This window comes from Chenopodium album, chromosome 12, assembly GCF_948465745.1.
Source record: "Chenopodium album chromosome 12, dcCheAlbu1.1, whole genome shotgun sequence".
Lineage (NCBI taxonomy): Eukaryota > Viridiplantae > Streptophyta > Magnoliopsida > Caryophyllales > Amaranthaceae > Chenopodium > Chenopodium album.
In genome coordinates, this window is record NC_137845.1 from 33,379,318 (window position 1) to 33,403,273 (window position 23,956).

Sequence of the window (23,956 nt, forward strand, 5' to 3'; positions counted from 1 at the left end):
TTATTATTATTATTATAATAATTCAATATTAATTATTATTATTATTATAAATATTAATTATTATTATAATAATTCAATATTAAGTATTATTTTTAAGCAAAGCAAAGCAGAGCAGATTTCAGCAGGGCAGAGCAGAGCAGATTTCAGCAGAGTAGAGCAGATTTCAATAGAGTAGAGCAGATTTCGACAGAGCAGAGTAGCTCTAAAGAACGGGGCCTTAGGCTGTAATATGCTTTGCTCTACTCTACTCTGCTTCAATCTTCTCTGCTCTGCTGTGCTCTGCCCTGCTCTACTCTGCTTAAAAATAATAATTAATATTGAATTATTATAATAATATTTAATATTTAATAATAATAATGAATAAATAATTAATATTTAATAATAATAATATTAAAAATTAATATTTAATAATAATAATAATAAATAATTAATATTTACTAATAATAATAATAAATAATTAATATTTAATAATTAATATTTAATAATTATAATAATAATTAATATTGAATTATAATAATAATAATAAATCTTTAATAATAATAATAATAATAATAATAATAATAATTATTATTATTATTATTATTATTATTATTATTATAGTAGTAGTAGTAGTAGTAGTAGTAGTAGTAGTAGTAGTAGTAGTAGTAGTAGTAGTAGTAGTAGTAGTAGTAGTAGTAGTAGTAGTAGTAGTAGTAGTAGTAATAATAGTAATAATAATAGTAATAATAATAATAATAATAAAATCCGCTCTGCTTGGCTCCGCTCCGTTCGGCTCTGCTTTGCTTTGCTCTGCTGAAATCTTCTCTTCTCTGCTTTGCTCTGTTGAAATCTGCTCTACTCTGACCAGAAGCTCAAAAGAACAGGGTCTTAGTCTACAGTCTTGGGTTATTTTACTATTGTTAATAAACTATGAGCTGCTCCCACCTTTTGTATCATGTAATTTATGTTATATATTTTCTCAACCTATATTACTCAAACTTTTGTGCAAATTAAAGACTTAAAGTACATCTTTAATTATTACAGAGCATATTGCTATAAATGACAATTTGGACATAGAGAGGGGTAACGAATTTCAATGTCATAGTGTAATATAGTACTCTACTACTCCATATAACGTGATAATTTTTATGATCAATGAGTACTTATTTCAAAAAAAAAAAAAAAAAAAAAAAAAAAAAAAAAAAAAAAAAAAAAAATCCGGTTTTTTCACCATATACCACTGAGTATAACTTAATTCACTGTATACCACCAAAAACTTTCTAATTCACCATGTACCATTGAGTTCCTGTGCAATACCACAAAGTACCTTTTTTGGTAACTGTCGTTTTCCTGTCGTTAGCCTGCCGTTTGGGGTATTTACTAATTGACCATATACCCATGTTTATAAAGTTATTTTACCATATACCATTAAATTAAAAGATATTTCACTATATACCCAGAAATTACAACGGTTATTTTTTTAAAAAAAAAAAAAAATTAGTCGTTGACTGTTATAACGGATAGTTTATGTACATAATACTTGAGGGATTGAAGCAGCACTTCACCTTTTTAAAAGAATTTGCAAAGATGTCAACACACTCAATATCGTTATCGTCATCTTACGAATATGCATACATAAGAATGCCAAACAAAGCTTATACATGTGGGAAGAAATTTGCAATAAGGAGCTGTGATTCGACAAAATATCCATAAAAGTTGTACTATAAGTGTGATATATTAGAGAAATTTCGATGGTGCAAGGGTAATGCCGAACAAAATGTCCTTTCGGGTTATGAATTTCAAAGCAGGGGAAGCATAGACACACAATGTCATGGAGATGAGAGCATGTTGAAAGAGCTCAAGATAAGAGTAATGAAGCAACAAAAAATAGTAGATGAAACAATTAAAATAGTCGTTGCAAATTCTAAGTATATGGTGAAATATCTTTTAATTTAATGGTATCTAGTGAAATAAGTTTATAAACATGGGTATATGGTGAATTAGTAAAATACCCCAAACGGCAAACTAACGGCAGTTATCAAAAAATATATTTTGTGAGTTAAGAGTACAAGAAGGTACTCAATTCTTCAATATTTCACCTTTTAGGTACTCAATTTTTTTTGCTCACCTTTTAGGTACTCAAACTTATTTTCAGGCTAATTAACTCACCACTAACCATACCTAATTAAAAAAATAATTTAAAAAAAAAACAATAACCAATTTTTCTGTTGAAGCATTCAAAAAGTAGCCGTTATCAAGCTATTTAAAGAGGTCTGAACTACACAAAAAATTCCATGAATACACTAGCAACAAAGTAGCAGCAAAACAGAAACAATCCAGTTTTCTTATCCTAAATTCATCATCAACGATTTTCCAAGAATAAAAAAAAAAAATCGAAATAGCTGCTGCTTCATCAAGATCTTCCCCTCTATACTGTAGTCCAGTGTCATCCAGGACTGGAAATTTTTTTTCTGAAGACAGCTGCAAGTTTAGAAAATCAGCCTCTCCTGCAAAGTGTAAAAACAGAAACATCAAGCATGGAATGCTGCCATTGTAACAGAAGGGCTGTGCATAGGATTTCAAGGACAATCAAGCATCCATTCATGAGGTTTAAAATTTGTGAGAACTACAAATGCTACAATGGATGCAATTACTTTGAATGGGTTGACATGCCTCACCCTAGTGAATTGAGGAATGAAATGGTGTTGATGATTAACAATAAATTGAAGATGGAACAAGAAATGGTGAAGTTGAAGAAGAAGGTTCAACATCAAAGCTTTGTTATCATTTTTCTAATTTGTACTGTTGTTAGCTTGAGTGTGTGGGGTGTACCTTCATAGTCTTGTAATGGTTTCAGTTGTAGTAGTTGCTTCAGAATTAGTCTTCCTTTTGTGTTGAATTTGCTGCAGCATTGAACATGTAATGAGTTAATTACTTTGATTGAATAAATAAACAGAAATTTAACATGAGCTTTACATATCCCTGACTGTCTCTGAAATCCATTTGGGTAGGTGTATACACCAATACCCCTGTTATGCATAGGCACATATGCTTGAGATTCTTGGGTTGGGACTTGTTGCCTTGGTGTTGAGGAACTTCCTTGTGCACTCTGACTATGCTGAGTGTGTGTTGGGACATGGTTCCTGGGTGCATCAGTTTGTGTGCTCCTCTGGCTAGGCTGCTTTGGTGGCCTTATGCATGTTGTCTTTTTGTGGCCAGCTTCTCCACAGTTGTTTCATTTGTGGACAACACCCTTCTTGCCAAGCTTGATACCCTCTGCTTCTCCTATAGAAGGTCTTCTCTTAGTGGTGGGTCTGTGGTTTACTTTCTTCAACACAGGGGGGATGATTGGAACCTGTGATGTTTGAGGCCATTCATCTGGTCCATTAAGAGGCTCTAATGGGCATTGGTAAGCCTTTAGGTAGGTGTCTTTAGTGAACCAATGGGAAACATAATGCTCAGGTTGCTCCATAGCTTTCCATATTGCTGTGACAGCATGGTGGCAAGGAACACCACTTAGCTGCCAAGCATTGCAGCTACAAGTCTTTTCTAGCAAGCTTACCACATACCTTGTTTGAGTGCCCCCTTCCCTGACTTCATAGGAGAAATGACCGTCCTAATATGCTACCCAGCCCCTTGCATCAATCTTGGCTTACTCAAGCTTCTTCTGAATTCTAGGGCAGATGGTGATGTCTTTTCCTCGTATGAAGTCCCTTTTCTTGTGCATCCTCTCCATCAAACCTTCTCTTATGTCTTCAAGCATAGTAATTACTGGTTTATGACTTGATTCCAATATGTATGCATTAAAGACCTCATTCATGTTATTGTCAATGCTATCACATTGTGATTGTGGGGTGAAGAAAGCTCTCACCCACTTAACATAATTCCTTTTCCTCAAGTCTTCGGCAGCCTTTGCATTGATCTCAGAGAATAGCTCCATGTTTGCCTCAAATTCATTATCCGTTGTGCTCTTTACAATCTTCCAAAACCCTCTCCTATATTGCAGCCCACCCCCAAAGACAGTCCTGAAGTTGCAATGTACATGCCTTGCACAACATCTTGTTTCATCTCTAGGAAAGATAAGAGAAACAGCTTTTAAAAGGCCCTTCTGCTGGTCAGACATGATGGTGTATCCAAAGCCATCCAAAGTGCCCAAGTCCTCTGCCAAAATTTCCAGAAACCAAGACCATGAATCCGTGTTTTCAACCTCCACTAATGCCCAAGCAATGGGAAACATTTGATTGTTCCCATCTCTGTCTACAGCCACCAATAGTTGCCCACCAAAAGGCCCTTTCAAAAAACACCCATCAATCCCAAAAAAGGGTCTACAGCCTGCTAAAAATTCATTCCTGATTGCATCAAAACAGACATACATTCTTTCAAATACACTAAGCCCCATTTTAAACTTCACAGTGTTCTTAGGATTAGACCTTAGAATTTCAGCTGCATACCTGTGCAATAAAGAGTATTACTCCTCATATTCACCTATAATCAGTTCCTGAGCCTTCCTTCTAGCCTTAAGAGCTAGCCACATGCTAATTTTCACACCCCACTCAGTCCATATAGTGTCAAGTATTTCCTGACATTTCATATATGGATTCACTTTGAACTTGTTGTGATATGTCTTTGCAACCCAAGATGCCCTGATTTTCTTTACCTTTGGATTCCTACCACATGAATGCTTACCAATTAAGGTTTTCACAACCATAGTGTCCTTTTCATGCTTTTTTGAAGCCCAAATGTACCATGGGCAGCCCTTGTCAAATGCCTTGCACTTTGCACCCATCCTATCCCATGCATTTCTAGTGTACACCATATCCCTCCCTTGACTAACATAGTAGTTAGTGATAGCAATTCTGAACTCCTTAGCATCCTCAAATTGCTGTCCCAATGTGAAATGCCTGCCATCATCATTTCTCACATTTACACTTAGCATATGCCTTGAGTGTGTGACCCCCTTCTTCCTTTTGGCCTTAGGAGGTGTAGCTATGAGATTTCCACAATACTCCTCATTTGCTTCAACAGGGCTACCAGGCCAGTCATCATCAGTCTCACTTCCAGAACTCTCTTCACCTAAACACTTCCCTGATGCCCTATCCTTAAGCCTTATGATGGACTCTGTTTCATCATCAAGTTCTTTCTCTGCTTTCTGACTACTTGCAATTTGTTCCCTAGCAGTTAAAACCTCTACATCCTCATTATCACTCCCTTCATCATCATAATCAATGTCATCCACAAATTGAATATGCTCTCTCATGTTCTGTGGTGCTTGACTACCTAACAATGAGGTGAAAGTCCCCCTGCCATTAAGTTCATCCTCACTATCTTCTTCATGTTCAACAAACACATCCATAACCCTATACTTGTGAAGTAAACTCAAAAACTTCACAAAAGTGGCATCATCATAACTTAAAAACCTCAATCCTTCATCAACCCTTTTCAATGGATCACAATAGTGTAACTTACAAATGTCATGATACCCAAGTGAATCAATCATGTTCTTAAAATAGGAGGCATTCAAATCAGTAGGAAGTTCATCAAATATCTTAGTTGTCCCACCAACATAAACAAGGGTAGGAGTCTCTTCCCATGACCCTCCATAGTGTACAATTACAGACATAGGAATGTCTTCCATCTACAACCATTATGCATAAAATTAACACAAAGTACAAATTATAAAGCTTTAAACTAGTAACAAAATATTTATATTCAAAATATTTTCATTCATTTAAACTTCAAATTTTTACAAAATGATCACGTCAATAGAGATGACAAAGTGACCTAAATGCATAACAACAACCCTAAAGCACAATGTCATCCAAAAGAATGTGACTTAACATCATTAGTCACCTAAATACAATCATTAGTCACCTACCTAAATACATGTTAGGATCTAAATACATCAATTCCTAAATCCTATGTCTTCACTATAAAACATCTACATAGGCTCCCTAACATTTTAACAAAATAAATCCCTTAGCCTTCAAAAAACAACTTCAAGGGATTATCCAATCCTACCTACATCCTAGTACCTAATCAACCTTCTTTATCCACCATGTTAACATGTTAAAGAACACTTGAACATTGTTCTTCCAAGACTTCCTCCAATGGCTACAAGTTTGAGAAACAGCAATAAAACTTAGGGGGTCCAATTTGGGGAAAACGTGAACATACATAATATCATCCATAGACAGCAATGGATGAGCATTTTGAAGACCCAAACAGGGAGCTACACGTTCTTCAACATACTCAATCTCATTTTCAGCTCCTCCCTCAGCCATTCTTCCCTAAACAGAACACACTGACCATAATTTGAAGTTAGGCACTTCAAATTGACAATAAAAACACACATAACACCATTAATCACACATACACAGTTGAAGCAAAACCTCCCCTGTTTTACTTCGCAAAATACATACATTAATCAAACCCTTGCGCAAAATATACAACATGCGAACAAAATCCATCAACAACACTAGCATATATCATCAAAAAACAACAACACAACAACAAATTATGCGCCAAAAACACAACAAATCAACATCATCAAATTCGTTAACAAAACCCACAAAACTATAAACCCTAACTCGCAAAATAAGATCATCAATTGGCCAAAAAATTCAAAATTTATATCAAAATGACAACAAAAACAATGAGTAATGAAGGTTACCTCTAAAAAATGGCTGCGCTAAGTGTCGTTTTCCCCAAATTTGCCCAAAGGAATGCTCGTGTTCTTCACCAAATGCGCAGCTATTTTCCAGAATTGGAAAGAATAAAGGGGGAAAAAGGGGAATAAAGAAATTCTGACCTGCACTTTTTTTATTCAGGTGGGCCCCCACTAAGAGTTAACCCAAGGTACTGAATTGTTTACCAAGGATACTCAATTCTTAGGGGGAATTAATTTTTTTTTGCCGGAAATTGGTACTTAGTACCCAAACGGTGAAGAAAATAAATTCAGTACCTAAACGGTGAAAAATTGTAGAATTGAGTACCCAAATTTGTGCTTAACTCGTATTTTGTGGTATTGCACAGGAACTCAGTGGTACATGGTGAATTAGAAAGTTTTTGGTGATATATGGTGAATTAAGTTAAAACTCAGTGATACATGGTGAAAATTCCGAAAAAAAAATCAATTTTACTTTTTACTAAATTTTTTTTATTTTACAGTCATCATAAATATTAAAGAGTAAAATTTATTATATATACATAGACAAATTTATAAGAAAAAAGTTGTCCAATTATTAGAGCAAATTAAAATTAAAAAGGTAATTGTGCACGCATTTGCGTGCCCTCTAAGCTTGTTCCAAAAAAAGCAGGCACACATTAACCTGCAAAATCCAGGACTAGGAGAAAAGGAGGCGCCATTACCCTTTTCTCTTCCCACCATTCTCACCTTCATTCTCTCACACTCACCTCAACAATGGCCGCCATTACTCGCCTTGTTAACCATTCAAGGTCATCCACCTTCCCCTCTATTTGGAAGGCCATGATTACGACCTCCGCCTCCGCTTCCGCCTCCGCCTCATCCTCTCCGTCATCTGGGTCAGATCTGAGCTCCAGAAACGTGCAGTGGGTGTTTTTGGGTTGTCCTGGCGTCGGAAAAGGCACCTATGCTAGTCGCCTTTCTAGTCTCCTCGGCGTCCCTCATATCGCCACCGGTGACCTCGTCCGACATGAGCTCTCTTCCAATGGCCCTCTTTCTCATCAGGTCCACTTTTTCTCCCTTAAGTTATATTTCATTCTAACTGATTTGATATTCAATCTCGAAATCAATGTGATATTGAAAAAATTTTTATTTTTTGAGTTGTAAATTTGTGTTTTTTGTGTATTGTCGGATGGAATTGATGCTATGCTTCGCTAACTGAATCGATTTGATGATGTAGGATTAGGGTTCATGTTAATAAAATTTAGTAAATTCATAGGTAGTTTTCATGGGTTTTCGGAATTAGTGTGGAATTTTAATTTTACTCTTGTACAGAAATAGAATTTGGGCTCTTAGTTTGTAATTTTTGTACAATTTAAAGTCGTTTAATCAATTTAATTGTTTTCATTAGCAAAAGAATCATTTGCAAATGATTATGAAATACAGAAATTGCATTTTATTTTTTGAGTGATTATTAACAATCTATCTATTTGGAATATACAAAATGGGTTTATTTGGCTGATTTGCTTGGAGCAAAGGGAGTTACTTGATTGGATACAAGCTTTGCATTATTGGTTTGGGTCATTTTTTTCTTACAAGATTTGGGAATCCAGTTTTTGGGTCATTTTAATTTTCCCATTTCCTTTGCCTTATTGTTTCCTCCACTCTTTTCTACAATAATTCCCCACTGCCCAAGCGTTTCATTCTAATATAATGGCTCATTCGACATTGACCACCGCCAAGACCAACAATACCACCCGAGTGCTCACTGGCCTCCCCAACGAGAGATTGTTATACACACCCGGGTGTACGGTACACCCAAGGGTATGTGTTTGTTCATTTGATGATAAAATGAGCAATAATCATCTAAATAAGCAAAAAATACTATTGGGTGCACCGTGTACCCGAGTGTATAAAACAATTTCTACAACCCAACCCTAGCCTCCCCACCTCTAACTCAAACCAGGGTGGTTACTGTCACCCCATCATTGACCCCACCCTTCTACCCTGCAGGTTTGCAAAACTCTAGACACCTCGCAGCCAAACTACATTGCTGCCAACTAGTTACCCCATCCCTGACTTCACCTACCCATTAAACCACCTCAACCAACCCAAAACCCACCCTATCACTCCACCATCAACACAACGCTACCACCAATGGGAACCCATCCATCTTCCCTAATAATTCACAACCCACCACCTAACAAATACCTCCCAATTTATAACAACCGCACCCCACCAAAATTCAATCACATACACCGAGAAAGAGGAAGAGGAAGATTGGATGAGTGGAAGAGAGAGAGATCTACAGATGTAACAATTAAAGCTTTTTTAATTGTGTAAAACTCAAATGTTGTAGTTTAAGGTCAAGTATCAAAGTTTCAATTGTGCAAGGTGTTAATGGTGGTGGTAAAGATTTGGGGGTTTTCCGTACCTTCTCTCTCTCTCTCTCTCTATCTCTCTCTCTCTCTCTATATATATATATATATATATTCATTTAACCATATGGTCATTTTATATTTAATTTATATGTGATGGTTTGCCTACATAATACATAAGGGAAAGGATTTCAAATGTCAAATTTTGGGGTTAATAGCAGAAAGCAATGAAATCTGACTTTATGGAAATTCAAAAAATTATTTATGTGAAACAAGAGGTGATATCTCCTCTAATTTAAGGCTTAAGATAAAAAAGGATTTTATCTATATTTAATAATCCATTTTTATATTTGAGTAAAATAATTTGGTACCCTCTAATTTTTCAAAGTTTAACATGTACCCCTTAGTTTTTCACAAATGCTTCAAAATACCTTTATTGACTAATGAGCGTCACTTCATTGGCCATATTAAGGCCCCATTCAATTCACCTTATTTTTGTTGAATTGAAATTATTTTTACTGAATTTAAATTATTTTTGCTGAAATGATTTCTTCTTTAAAGTTACTGAATTAATTTTTTGAACTTATTTAACTGAATTAAATTTTACTGAATTAAACTTATTTTACTGAATTGAAATTATTTTTACTTAATCTTCCTCCGTTTTTTTAGTTGTCACTATTTGATTTTTACACTATTCACAAACTACACTTTGATTAGATTTTGTGATTTACAGCTACGATAAAATATAGTCAAGTGAGCTCTTATTTGAATCGTCTCAATGTATATTTTTATTAACTAGTTGCACGCGCGCGCTACCCCAAGTTATCGTAATTTCTGTATTTAATTTAAGTATCTTGATTATACTTAAATAAGTTTGAAACTAATTTGTATTCGCAACATATATGTACGTGATACACTACTTTTGTATGAATGTTAATACTACATAAATTTTTCAATTTACATTTACTTAGTATATCACTAATTAATCAAGTTGGAAAGCAAAAAAATCTATGATTATAAATTTATAAGCACAATAAACTCTCATTTTTGAAAGGTTGAAAATAGTGTAAAAGCTTTATTTATTCCCTCTTTCATTTCAAAGTAATTTGTTCGATGTCTAGAAATTATGTTAGATAACATATACAATGTAGATGAATTTTATTTAGATGTCTTTCTTCCATACTTCAAATCTCGTGTTCAATCTCTGAAGTGTATCAAGGAATTCATACCACCTAAGAAACATCAAAGTAGTTCCCACATAAACATTACTTGAGATTTTCAAACTATTTGACCAAGCGAAATTGTAAGTTGGTAACTATAACAATAGCAAGCCATAACTTCCTGAAATAATACTTAAAAAATTTAGCAAAGACACTCCAAGAATAAATTTTACAGAATGTGAAGAAAAATGAAACAAAAGGTAAAGAACACGTCACATGTAAATTTAGTGAACACCACAAATTGCAGTCTTTAAAAAGCAAGTTGCTAGTTACATAGAGGAAATAAGCTTGCAATAAACTAAACACATGAAGCAGCCTCGAAGATTTTGCAATAGATCTCTTGGGTTCAGTTCTTTGTCCCAGCATTGCTTTGTCATGCCCCTTCTGGTTCTAGCTACAGAATTTTCATGCTAAGCAAGAACCCTGTCATCAGGAGTATATTTACGAGATTTGACTAAGTCTTTTCTAGCTGAATCTGTTTATTTACCCTAGTTCTGTTCTTGTTTTTCCCCATATATACAGTGATCAAACGTTATTTTCATCATCCTTGGCTAGAAGCTAACACCAAATCAACCAGTAAGTATTTGGTATCACAAGACCTAAAGCAGTGTATTGTGAACTGCGAAAATAGCACAAAATAAGCTAAATATTTTTAAACTATAATAAGTGAAGGAAGCATAACAAAGATTTGATGTATGAATTGCCTTCCCTACAACATTCAGTTCAGTAAGTTTCTTGCTGCCAGATTACTAATTCATAATAATTCACATACCATCCTAGTTTGCTGTCATTGTGTCCTTTATGTACAATTTTTTCAAATTTATGTGGTACTGGCTTACTTACTGCAGATAATCTTCAAGGTATATGATTTCCAAAACTGACAGTTTTTTTTAAATTTCTTTCTTTTCTGAATAGAAATGCATGAATATGCATGGTTGGCTAATGAATCTATGCTGCCCAACTTTGAATCACTTACACTTGAAGTCAATGGAACTGTCTATGAAACTACATTTGTTCCAAATGCTATATTCTACCTTTTTATTTAATCACATGTCCTCTTAATTTACTTATTTTAGGTTCATTTAGAGAATCCACAAGAAGAGTTTGTGTAATAATTTGAAACAGAAGGAAACGAGATACCTCGGGGAAAACTGATTTAAAAAAATCAAATCCAGAAATATAAGGCAAAGGCAATGGTAAAAGGCTATTCTCCACCAATTAAAATGAAAATGATGTTTTAAATGTGGCGAGGGAAATTAAATTGTGGCATTGAATGAGATTAATCAAATAAATGCCGATTACTCAAAGAACCACCTCAATTGCAGCAATTGACCCAAAAAAAAAGTGTAATGAAGTTTAAGACAATGAATCCCATTTCTTAATTTAATTTATTTTCCTTATCACCCTTCTGTCTAGCCTCAATTACTATGACCCAGATAGCAAATCAATAATCCCACAATTTCAGAATCTAACTTCAAAGATTAAAGCATACTAATTGAAAGAAAGGGGAAAAAAATGACAAAAATCAAAGATTAATTGTCATGAAATTGGGGAATGTAGGTAACAAACAGTTACTTCATTATCTTAAACAATCCATAAACTGAAAGCAAATTAAAGAACTGGTATAAGTCAATAAATCAATAACCATATGGTACTTTGTAGAAAAGCCAACAAGCCTAATCAATACTTTATCTAAAGTGACAGTTGTTACAAGCTGCTGAATGAGAAATCAACCACAGTAATCAGGTGCATCATCATATAGTTTAATATGAAACATTTAGGAAGAAGAGAGAGACGACCCAATTTCAAAAACCAAATATTCAAGTCAAGTAATATAGATATATTCATCAAACTTCACTGCCTTTCCTTCTCATGGAACGGAAGAGGGGGTCAGATGAAACTTAGAAACCATGTAAACGTGTCTCACTAATTAATGTATTTTTTCATTGTTTCCACTTGCTTAACTTATAGCTAAATCAAAATACAGAAAAAAGTAAAAGGGAGAGAAGCTCAAAATGTAGTTGAATTTGGTAACTCCTCAACCCACCCACTGAGGAACAGACGTAAGACGCTGCGTCAAAATTATTATTACTCAAGCCTCTGCAAAACATAGGGGGCAATCAACTAAAATTCACAAGGCAGAACTCTAGCAGATATCTTCAGAAAAAATGATTTGTAATAAGCTATGTTTTGATGATGATGCGAACAAAAAATATCAAGCTACCAACAGTTAGGATATTGCTGCTACTCACACAAATGTAAGGAGAGTCATTCTTCTAAGGTCAGGGATTGGCCCACTCAAATTGTTATTTGCCAGGTAGCTGTAGTATAGTGCCAACAAAAAAAAAATGCATATAATCATTATACATTTGAACTCGTAAATCATGACATAAAGAGTAACAACTCGCAAATCATGACATAAAGAGAGTAACAAAAAAAAAAAAACCTTGAACTACTTACAGCTCACTCACTGTAGTGAGAACGCTCAAATTTCGGGGCAAAGATCAACTCAAGGAGTTCCTGTCCAAACGACTGCAAACCAGAGAAAAGTTAGTTACCCTGAAATGGTGGTAATCCTTTCCAGTTAGCTACACTTAAAAAAGATCTAACATGTACTCACATTACAGTTAAATTCCATACAAGCCCCAATGTTTCTGGAATACTTCCATTGAGCTAGTTTTCATTCTAAATGCTGTTTAAGCAATTAAGATAGTCAATAAATTGGGAAGTGTGAGAGCATGTAGTTAAAAAGGTTTTCTCCATAAATCTATGATTAAGCAAATTACTGACTTTAATAAGGCTGCCAGTTCATAATGGACTTAATGCCAGCTTCTCTATATTAATGTAATTCATAAGGACATCTATTCAATAACTCATTACTAATGGGTAAATCATGTGGAATTGTAATTTGGAAATACCGTTCCACATGCTTTACAAGATTAGTCTTGTCTACATAGACTAAAATCAGGGACTTGCATCAGTTGTGTAACAGATTAGAGATTGAGATAAAAGAACTGAGATCAGAAAAGGGCAATAATAAGATTGATCACAAAAATCTGATGCAATCTTACCTTATTTTCCTGAAACTATTTTTTCTTAAAGCAAATAAAAGTTTCTTATTAAGCGGCTGAACCACTACTGTTGAGCCTAGCAGTTAGAGAGCCAATCAGATCCGCGCACAATGATACATTGCCACTCAATTCAATCAAAATTAATATATGAAATAATTATATAAATAAATAAAGCGGGAAGTCGAAAATAACAATATCTTTTAATTATGTAAAAATATGGCCATCGTTTAATCAGATTATAACCATCATTTAATCAAAATAACAATATCTTTTGATAGTAATCAAGCTTAAAGTCACTTTGACTGTCATGAATCTATAAGCTGTTATAGTTTCTGTATCATTTAGAATATGAATACCTTATATGTGACAAGAGTACTGATGAAGCGCTGAAACTCTGTTTTTGGAGGAAATCTATATGTTACCTCATCACTACTCTCAGTATTGGTTACCTGTATTGCCATGACACAAACATAAAGACCACATAATTGACAATTTGGAACGTAATAAATAGAATAAATGACCACATAAAACTGACATAATCAGAGAACTTAATCTCTTACCTCCGGCATATCGAAGCTGACATCATCAAGAAAAAGCTTGTTCTTAATTGAGCATTATGTCCCTTTTTATAACCAACTGTATTTATCTACAATATAAATCAGACAATCTGTCAGTCTTTCGAGACTGTATTGTGTGGATAAAATGAATAGGAAAATATGATTCAATTTCCAAACTCAAACTCAGTTGGAATAAGGCCTCTCAGAATAAGGTCGTCATGAGTTGGCAATGGATACTGAGGCAATTTCTCCATAGCACAAATAGATTAGCTATTAAAATACAAAACATAATTTAACAAGCAGCAATGGCTAGTCAAGGAAAGAGAAAAACTTATGATCTTACTAACAACTAACAATATGACATAAAAACCTTTTTAAGATTGCTTAAAATAGATTTTGATACTTTAAGTGCAGGAAAAGATGTAATTCCACCATTTTTTGGTTCTTTCAGAATTCAAGTTCAAATCAAGATATCTATTAAAAAATAGAACCTAATTTCTTATATATAGAATTTACTTCGATGGAAACTAATGCCAAAGATTATTATCCAAAAAACAATCCCAGCTGTTCTCATGGACAAGGTATAATATAAAGAGCTCAGAACTGGAGTTCCATAAAGTCCAAGTAAATAAGAGATAAGCAACCAATGTCTATATATTGTATTATTGTAGTTCCTTATTCCAAACAAGTCCACCCGGTTCTTGGGTATATTAAGAACCAAAAAAAAAGAGATTTAATGTTCTTAGGTGGCCTCTACCCCTCTATCCTTGCCCATTGTTCTTTGCATGTAGTTGCAATTTTCTATCTCCTCTCTCCACTCTCCACTCTCCACTGTAATAGTTTTCACTTTAGTAATATAAGAAGAGATGAAGTTCTTAGACCATTCCATTCTTATATAAACCTATTTCTAAACAGAATATATCCTATCCATCCCCAAACAACAGTCATGTTATTCTACAAGCGACAAAAACAAGCACAATTTCTATATATGCACGTATAATAAAATAGAAGTATTTAAAAAGCATTTGACAGCAAATTAAGAAATTAGAAATCACTGGCTGAATTGTTCACATTAAAAAAAAAGAGGTAGCTGAGCCTAAATATGATGATATGTTCAGGCTTTATTTTTTCCCAGAACTGACATAGAAATCAAGCATAGCCTAAAATGAGAATTAGCTGCCTCATTAACAAAATCATTTACAAAAGCTTATAAATCAACTTGGTTCTAAACTCATAAATGTTGCTCAACTTTATAAGTTGCCAATAAAAAATTAAAAATAAAAAAAGACCAAAACAGAACATCCCATCTAAACAGTTACATTCCTCTCAAACAGCCCCGCGCCTTGTTCTTTAGAGAATGGATTAACTCCACTTAAAATACAACTCACAGAAGTACACTATCTCAGGACAGCCAACTCAATCACATCAAATCAATACCAACACGATGACAATTGCAACAAACAATTTCTTCTTACAGAAAACTTGTAAACTCATTCACATCCTTAGAAAAGCAACCAACATATATGAACAATAAATAGCAATAAAATCTCAGTACACTTGATATTAATCCAATAAATAGCATCATATAATTCAACAGTAAAATACCAAATTCCAATACTCATCTCATCAATCAATAGAAGAAAAACACTGCAAAGATTCATCCATTGCAAGAGATCGAAAGTGAAAAAAAAAAAAAATTAAAAATTCAGCATAAATAAAATTAACTAATTAAAACGAAAACTAAAATTTCATAGAACAAACCTCACTGACCTTGTCCAAAGTTGCAACAGCACTCGTACCCTCCTTGGGTTTGCCTAAAATCCTCGCAAACATGATTAACTAAGGCGGTTTGATCCCTAACAATCAACTAAGGACACCCAGAAAAGGAGAATAAGATTTAGAGCGGGAGGAAACTGTGTAAAATAGAGAAAATGGGGCTAGATAAAAAAAAATGATTGATTTGATCAGTTAAGAGAATTAATTTCCCTGACAATATGCATCTTGAATGGTAGCAAATGATAGTTAAAAAGGTTTGAGAGGAATTTCAATTGTGGAAAGATATAAATCTAACAAAAGAAGCACAAAATCTGGAAATTTCGTCAACTTCAATGCAACAACAATGAAAACCCCAAATCAAGCAACAAATCAATCCAAATTTAGGATTCTTAAAATCACCACAAAAATCAGTTGTTTTCCTCTAAATTCAAACACAAAAGAGGCTTTTATTTGGGGAAAATTGGAAATTAGGGTTAGGGTTTGACGGAATCTAAAAATCTAGAAAAAAAATACACCTAAATCTATGAAATTGAAACAATTACTTCATGAGAAACGTAACTGTAATTGTTCGACAGTAGAAGGTTCAAAGAAATGGGTACCTCGATTTTGCTTCCAATTGAAAAGAATTCAATCACCTTGATCTTAATCTCCTCTCAAATCCCCCAAAGTAAACCATATCATTTTCCAGAAAATCGACGAAATGGGTAGCTCTATTTTGCATCCAATTTGATAATACCTTGAATTTCCACCTCGATAATTGGGAAAAATAAGCAAACCCAGAAAATCAAAAGAGGAATCTAGGGTTAAGGCATGAATATAATTTTTGGGTTTCAGGAATTTGCCACTCATCACTTTGTTCTTTTTTTCTGAATAATCAAAGAAATTGGGAATTGGGTTTAATATGAAAGATAAGTGCTTTTCATTGAAGATTTCGAGGAAGAAGAGTCAATCTGAAATTCTTCGGAAACAGCAACAACGAAGAAGAAAGGGGTTAAAAAAAAAAGTAATAAAAATGGGTTTTGGGTAATGGATTTGAGCTATGCCCAAAGACTGATAGTCAAAGAAGGGAAAATGGGGGAAATTTGTTTTAATGGAGGTGAGAAAACCATGCGTACGCTTCAATGGAAGAGACAGATGAAGAGAGAAAAGAAAGCAGCAGGTGGAACCATGGAAGCCAACTCATTGCATTGTTTGCAATGGCAAAAAAGGCAGTTCACTATTCATTTTCAACAGTGAATTGCGAATACTGTTCATAAGCACAGTACTGTTCATAAGATAGTAGCAATTGTTTGCATATTTTATAAAAGAGTTTTACATATCCACTTTTTATAATTTTACAATGTTGAGAATTAGAGATATTAATCGTTAAAATAGTGCTTTGACAAGCGTGAAAAGAGAATGATGTCAACTAAATAAAAATGGAGGTAGTTTTATTTTTTAAGGTGAAGTGAACAGGACCTAACACTTACTTAATGACGTTACTACATCTCTTATCCCTTTTAACACTTATTTTTTTCACTAATATTCCCCCATCAATCACATCCACTTTAGCATAACGCCATAACTCCAATATCCTTTCTCCTTTTACATCCAAACTCTGTCAATTAGAAATAAAAAATAATTTAACAAAACCTTTAAAGGCAGTGTTTGAGAATCAACATTTCATTTCAAATTCTTCATTTCAAATTTGGGAATTGAAATACTAGTATTCAATTCCAATTATACTGTTTGGAACACCATAGAATTTTAAATTCATGATTTTTTTTTTCTATGTTGTTTGGTAAAATTATGGAAGTCCAATTCCACAACTTGAATCGTTTAACAAAATTTCTTAAAAAAGAATAAAAATAGAAAACATCTCAAATTTAAATCTTAAGCACAATCATGTTTCCTCGGTATAACAAAATATGAACATTTCGATCAATTTTTTGGGAAAAGTGATGAACCTTAACTTTAGAATCCCAAAACAATTTTTTTTTTTTTTTTCAAACAAGGTACCAAATCCAATTGAGATTTTGTACGCACATCTACTTTGAGGTATCAATCTGCATCCCTTAAATTCCTCTAATTAGAAGTGCGTCGGTTATAGTGGAAGATTGGTGGCTTGAATGCGACGGCGACAGACATTGATGTTGTGGTGGTGGTTGCTAAAACTAATGTCATCGTGGTGGTGGAGTTATGATGGAGGTTATGGAGGAAAGAGATTAGTAGGTAGAATAAGAGGTTGAGGAGAGAGAAAGAGCACAAATTGCAAATACTATCTTTTAGAAGAAGAAACCATCAATGTATGAGAGCAGGGACCTCATGGAATTCAAATGACTGGTTATTATTTGTCATTTCCAATTAATCTTTTATAAGCTATTTCTGATTACCTTAGAATTTGAACTAATTCTATCATTTCAAATTCTTGGCTCTCCAAACAATGGAATTAGCCCAAATCCTGAATTTGAAATTAAATCATCGAATCCAAACGGAGCATAAATGAATTCAAAGTTTCAAACATAAATCTTGAAATGTTCAATCAAAATTCAATTTATATCTTACCCACTAAAACCCTACAATAGAGTTTATCAATCAAGGATGCCACCATTTCAAAATTCTAACAGTTTCCATGGCGTCTTTCATCTTTCCCTCTTTACTCCTTACCCTATATTCCATCCCCCCCCCCCCCCCCTCTCTCTCTCTCTCTCTCTCCATTCAACCCCACTTTATCTTTCCTCTTGCTAAAAACGACCATTGTAGGAACATCTTATCAGCTAGTCCCCAGATCTACATAACCAAAGCCTTAATTTCTCAAATTTCCCTTCAAAGTCTCTATCAATTCATCAATGACAACACCTATAACAATCGCACAATGCATTGGGGAAGGATAACAATTGCACAATGGATTGGGGAAGGATAAGGTTGGTGGTGGCGCCATTGAGAGGTATACAACATGGAGGATGAACAGGCAATGCATAGAGAAATTTTCGGGAGAAGAGATATGATTTTGGTGTTTTTATTTATGAAATCGACATCGTGTTTGGTTGGTTGTTACTTGCCAGATTCTAGCCAATTGACAGCGAGAAGTGGCGGCATCACGGTGGCAGGCATGGTGATCTAAAAGCATAGAAGATAATCGGAGAAATTGCAATCAAGCGGGAGAGAAGTAACATTTGAAGTGGTGAAATTGAAGAGAATTCGAGAATTGGAAGCATGTTTTTGTCGTGGTTCTCTTTCAACAGCAGAGGGAGATAATGATTGATAACAGTAGTGGCGATTCTGGGCGTATGTGATTGGTATGGTGGTGGTGGTGGTCATGTGGAGAGAGATGGGAGCAAAGGTAAGGAGAAAGATTAGGGGACGGATTAGTGGTTTATGCTAGGATTCAGGTCACTTGGAAGCAGATTTAGGCTACAATACAACAAATAAAGAAAGAGGGGGGAATACTTTGTATTGATTGATGAGTGTAATCTTCTCAATACACCCTTTCATTCGAGTGGAAAGGAGCTCTCCAACTAAGCAAAAGCTTAACAATATTTTAGCATGATTATTACAATAGATGAATAGAATGCCCTCCCTTAAATGCACTTAGCCTGCTAACAACTTGCTAACAGATTCTTCTCTCTCTATAACAAACTCTTCAACAGAATTATTAATATTAATGACTCCCTTGCCCTTGCATCATTAGTTGATTTTACTGCCCTTGCCATGCTTCTTACATGCATAAGTGATCACCATTGGAGGTCTAGGAACATCTCTAGCAGTTTAATTAGGGATTTGTGGGGATAGTTAGAGGTTTATGGATTGATTATGGCTATAGCTAACAAAGTTAATGTCCATTGTCCATTAAGGGTATGTGATGTGTTTTTGTAAAATTGAGGGCCATATGGTAAATTTGAAAAAGTTGCGCGTATATTGTGAATAAATTGAAAAAATTAGGCGTATATACTGAAAACATTGAAAAATTTAAGATTGCATGTTGTAAACCAAAAGTTCAGCAACCATACCCATTTTCTCCACAATAGAGGGGAGACCATGGACAAAGGGATTAAGGGGGAGGGAGAGGAGGAGGAGGAGGAGGAGGAGAATGTATGCCACTAAATCCAACAACTTCAGGTGTTGTAAGCAGAGGGAAATTGAGAGGAGATGGAATATAAAAAGGGTAAAAAGGGTGGTGGTGGGTGTTTGAAGAATTCACTTTCTCAACCTATCACTTTATATCAGGTTTGACTTTTTACGTATCTGCCATTATAGGCTTATAAGTATGAAACCAAAACCATATGATTTGTTTTAAAGGAATAGTTAGATGCTTTATTTCAGATCAAGGGTGTACTACTCTCTGCTATTGAAAGATAGTTTCTTTTGATGTAATTCTGTAATTTGATATGTTACAATTACACAATAAAAATTGCTTTGTTAAATTAATCACCTGCTTTGGAGAGTTAGCATCACTTAGCTACATCTCCCATCCCCCATCAAATATATATATAAACCTTATTCTATTATAGACAAACAACAATTGACTATTAATGACTACGTATAAACCCCCCCCCCCCCCACCCCCAACAAAAAAAAGAAAAAAACGCCCAGGCTTTTCGTCTTCCTGACATTTATCTTTTGTTCATTCTGACTTCCAGCTTGCTGAAATTGTCAACCAAGGTAAACTAGTATCCGATGAAATAATAATTTCTCTGTTATCAAAGAGGCTTGAGACTGGAGAAACAAGAGGTGAATCAGGTTTCATTCTTGACGGATTTCCACGTACTATTAGACAAGCAGTAAGTTTCTTTTTATTGTTGGAGCAAACCTTTTTATACAATATTGTATCAGATATAAACATGTGGGTTAATTTGTTTCCTATTTGAGTTACCATGCCAGGCTTTATTTTTTTTCAAATGCTATGTTTATTTATTTATTTCTGTTCCTCACATGTTATCAGATTTTTGTTGCTCTCTTTAGTTTAAACTAAACATCCTACTTCATTGTGTAGGTTTTTAAATTTCGATATATTGTTAAATTCTATGATGTATTTTCTTGAGATGTAAACCACTCTAAAAGTTAGATTTTTTGTGGGTTGCAATACCTTCATTGGTTCTTGTATTATAGAATAGCTGCATAGTTGTATCTGTATCTCCTTGTAGCATATTGTACTAACTTTATTCACAATCTACTTCTTGAGAGGTAAACATTGTATACCACTATAAAGGTTTAATTTTTTTTTTTTTTTTGGTATGCAATACCGTAAATGGTTCTAGTATTATAGAGTAGCTGTATAATTGTATTTGTAATCTCCTTGTAGCATATTGTATTAGCTTTGTACATGATCTAGCTTTCTTAAATATTTATTCTCAAGTGACCTTATTCTACTTTTGTAGTAGTGAAAATTTGTTTGATGCCTCTTTGTTTTGCATATTAGAATGAGTATCATGTATTATTATTTTTGTTTTTTCCCTTGGGGTCTGCTCACACCTTGGTTCTGATTTCAGGAAATATTGGAAGGAGTTACTGTTATAGATTTGGTGGTTAATTTGAGATTACCTGAGCAAGCTTTAATAGAGAAATGCCTTGGTAGAAGGATCTGTGGCCAGTGTGGTAAAAACTTTAATGTTGCCTCTATTAATATCAAGGGTGAGAATGGAATGCCTGACATAAGTATGGCTCCACTGATGGCCCCTTCGCAGTGTGCTTCCAAACTGATCACCCGAGCTGATGATACTGAAGCAGTTGTGAAAGAACGGCTTCTTGTATACAGTGAAAAGGTAATTACTGCAATCATAGTTTGTTGAATTTCTTAAGGTTTCTATTGATAGTTTCATCATATTTGAAGAGTTATCTGGCAAAAACTGAGGGAGTAATAGTCATTGTTTCTTTCTTTCTGATTAGCATGCTTTTGTTATTTACTTTCTCTTTGTTTTCTCTTTTGTGAACAGAATTGTTAGAGAATAGTTAAAGAGTGCTTCTTATACTTACATATTATATAAATTATTGAAAGATCTGGCTGTGGCTATAATTTACTGCCAAGAGCATAACTTTCTTTTTTTCCCATGTAAAGATCCTTGTCTAATACTTCATCTTCCAATAGCAAGTTGGTCTAGTATTTTTGTAAATGAACTGAAGTCTGGGATGATCAAGCTGGTTGATCAGAGCAGAAAGGATTTCAGGCTTGTTACTCAAACTTCTATTATAGAAAGAGGAATGAATGGGGGGTTAGGGAATTAGAAAATGTGAAACTAGGGATTAATTATAACCGCCTTGGCCTCAAATAGGATTTCTCAATAGGACATGATATTTTATAGCATTTGCCTTCCTTTCCTCCCGAGGACATCTTTTTCTCTCGTATGTACCTTTTTTTGTCATCCTCTTTGAATATGATTTTACCTATCTGACATAATGGCATTTGAAATATGATTGCAGAGTCAGCCACTAGAAGAGTTTTATCGCAATCGTGGCAAATTATTGGAATTTGACCTCCCTGGGGGCATCCCAGAATCCTGGCCTAAGTTGCTGGAAGCTCTTAATCTTGATGAGCATGAAGAAAAGCTATCTGCCGCAGCATGATTTTTTCCCTACCATGAAAGTTAGTTTGTTATTTTTTGCATGTTCTTGAAGCATGCCAAACAATTTTGTTAGTGGTAACAGAATTTCATTAGTTGTACCTTAAAGGTGCAATTTGATCACGGCGGATGCCTGGCAAGTTCTTGTACCTTAAAGGTGAAAGAGTTAGAGAAGCATTGTTACATAGCCAATCATTTTTTCTTCAGGTCCGTTGTTGCAGGACTGGGTATGTAATTGTTATGATTATTAAGTGTTGCGTTAAATAATGATTGTTAGTTTTGATTGATTATAATTGTCATTGTTGAGTACTGTTTTGTAATGCTTACGTTCTTGTTTGGTCTTGATGTGCACTTTTCAAGGGAATTGGCAATTTGGAGTGTTGAACTGTTGACGTGGTGAGTAGGCACCCAAAAAAAAAGGGGCAAAATTTGCCTCAACAACATAAATTTTTAACAAGGTCCATATAACATCATGAACTTTGACTAGTAGCCGAAACAGGATCAACTTCATCATCGGATGCCCAAAATATCAATGAAGCCTAGCACCGGAGATTTTGTCGAAGACGTTGAATCTTTAATATTTTATTAACTATTTGAATATTTTGACATCACATATAGTCTTTAAGGTCCAAATTGGTTCGGTTTTGGTAAATTTTTGCTAGACCCCTGAAACTGTCCTCCAACACTATTTTTTTTTTTTTTTTTAAATTAATATTAAAGATTCCCTGTGTGCTACATTTATGATATTTGGTGACTGGTCTGGGCTAGTGGTTATGGTGAAGATGTCGACAACGAGGGTGACCGGTGTTTCGAGCCGGAGCGATAAGTATGAAAGTTGGGTATTTCAATTAAATTACATGCTAGCATTGTAGGAAAAAAAATTGAAATTTTAATTTTTATCTCCAAGAAAAAAAGCCGATATTGGCTTTTACCACCTTTTTTTGTTTTATTACAACTACAAAAAATTTAAAAATTAGATTTCACCACCACTTATTGGATTCCATCCAAGATTCATTAGTGGGGCTATCATGTAAACGTGTCACTTATTTATTGGATAAAAAAAAGAATCGATTAAAAAAAAGAAAAAATCTTAAACCCTAACCTTTACATTAGTCAAGTTGCAGCCTTGCTAGTTCATCATAGTCAACACTTAGCGGCCAGCAGGGGTGGGATAGGTTGTCAAGTTGCAACCTTGCTAGTTCATCATAGTCAACACTTAGCGGGCAGCGAGGAAGGGATAGGGAGGGGGGCTGACGACGGTGGGGGGTTAGGGTTGCCGGTTCGTGGGGGTGGTGGCTGGTTTAGAGTTTAGGTGTTTTTTTTATCCAATAAATAACTTACACGTGTACGTGTATTTAATAATATACCTAAGGTCAAACTAGTGCTTTTGACATATTTGTCAAGTTGGACTGTGTCAATTATTCAAGAATACATAGGGAGTAAGATGTGATGAATGTTTGACAAGCATAATTTATTTATTAATATTGTTAGGACAAGCATGTTAGTGTGCACATTAAAAAACATTGGAGCATGTTGCGATTAAGTGGTGAGAGGCTGAGAGCTATATGTACATTGTTTTACTTCTTACGTCATATCACAGTATTATAGATTTTGGTTTTGGGCCGTTGTTGGTTTCAAGTTGAAGTAGTTGATTTTAATTTGATATTTAGTTTGAAGTTATTTATTTGGAAATTTTTTGTAGAACTATTCTAAAGATAGGATTATTTGTGAACAACTACCCATTTTTTTTTATTCGTTTAGAACTACCCAGAAGTTACAAAACGTTTGGGTAGCAG

At 34.4% G+C, this 23,956-nt stretch overlaps 2 protein-coding genes across 2 annotated transcripts; one reads left to right on the forward strand and one right to left on the reverse strand.

The window, feature by feature from the left end:
• Positions 1-3,214: 3,214 nt before the first annotated feature.
• Positions 3,215-4,378, reverse strand: LOC145571120 (uncharacterized). Its single transcript, XM_081630204.1, has 2 exons — positions 3,636-4,378; positions 3,215-3,515 (listed from the first exon to the last, which is right to left on the reverse strand). The coding sequence occupies exons 1-2, from the start codon at positions 4,376-4,378 to the stop codon at positions 3,215-3,217; spliced, it is 1,044 nt and encodes a 347-aa protein (XP_081486330.1).
• Positions 4,379-7,252: 2,874 nt separating this feature from the next.
• LOC145572316 (adenylate kinase-like) lies at positions 7,253-22,445 on the forward strand. Its single transcript, XM_081631303.1, has 4 exons — positions 7,253-7,687; positions 20,244-20,384; positions 21,093-21,365; positions 22,021-22,445. The coding sequence occupies exons 1-4, from the start codon at positions 7,400-7,402 to the stop codon at positions 22,162-22,164; spliced, it is 846 nt and encodes a 281-aa protein (XP_081487429.1). The 5' UTR covers positions 7,253-7,399; the 3' UTR covers positions 22,165-22,445.
• The last annotated feature ends 1,511 nt before the right edge of the window (positions 22,446-23,956 follow it).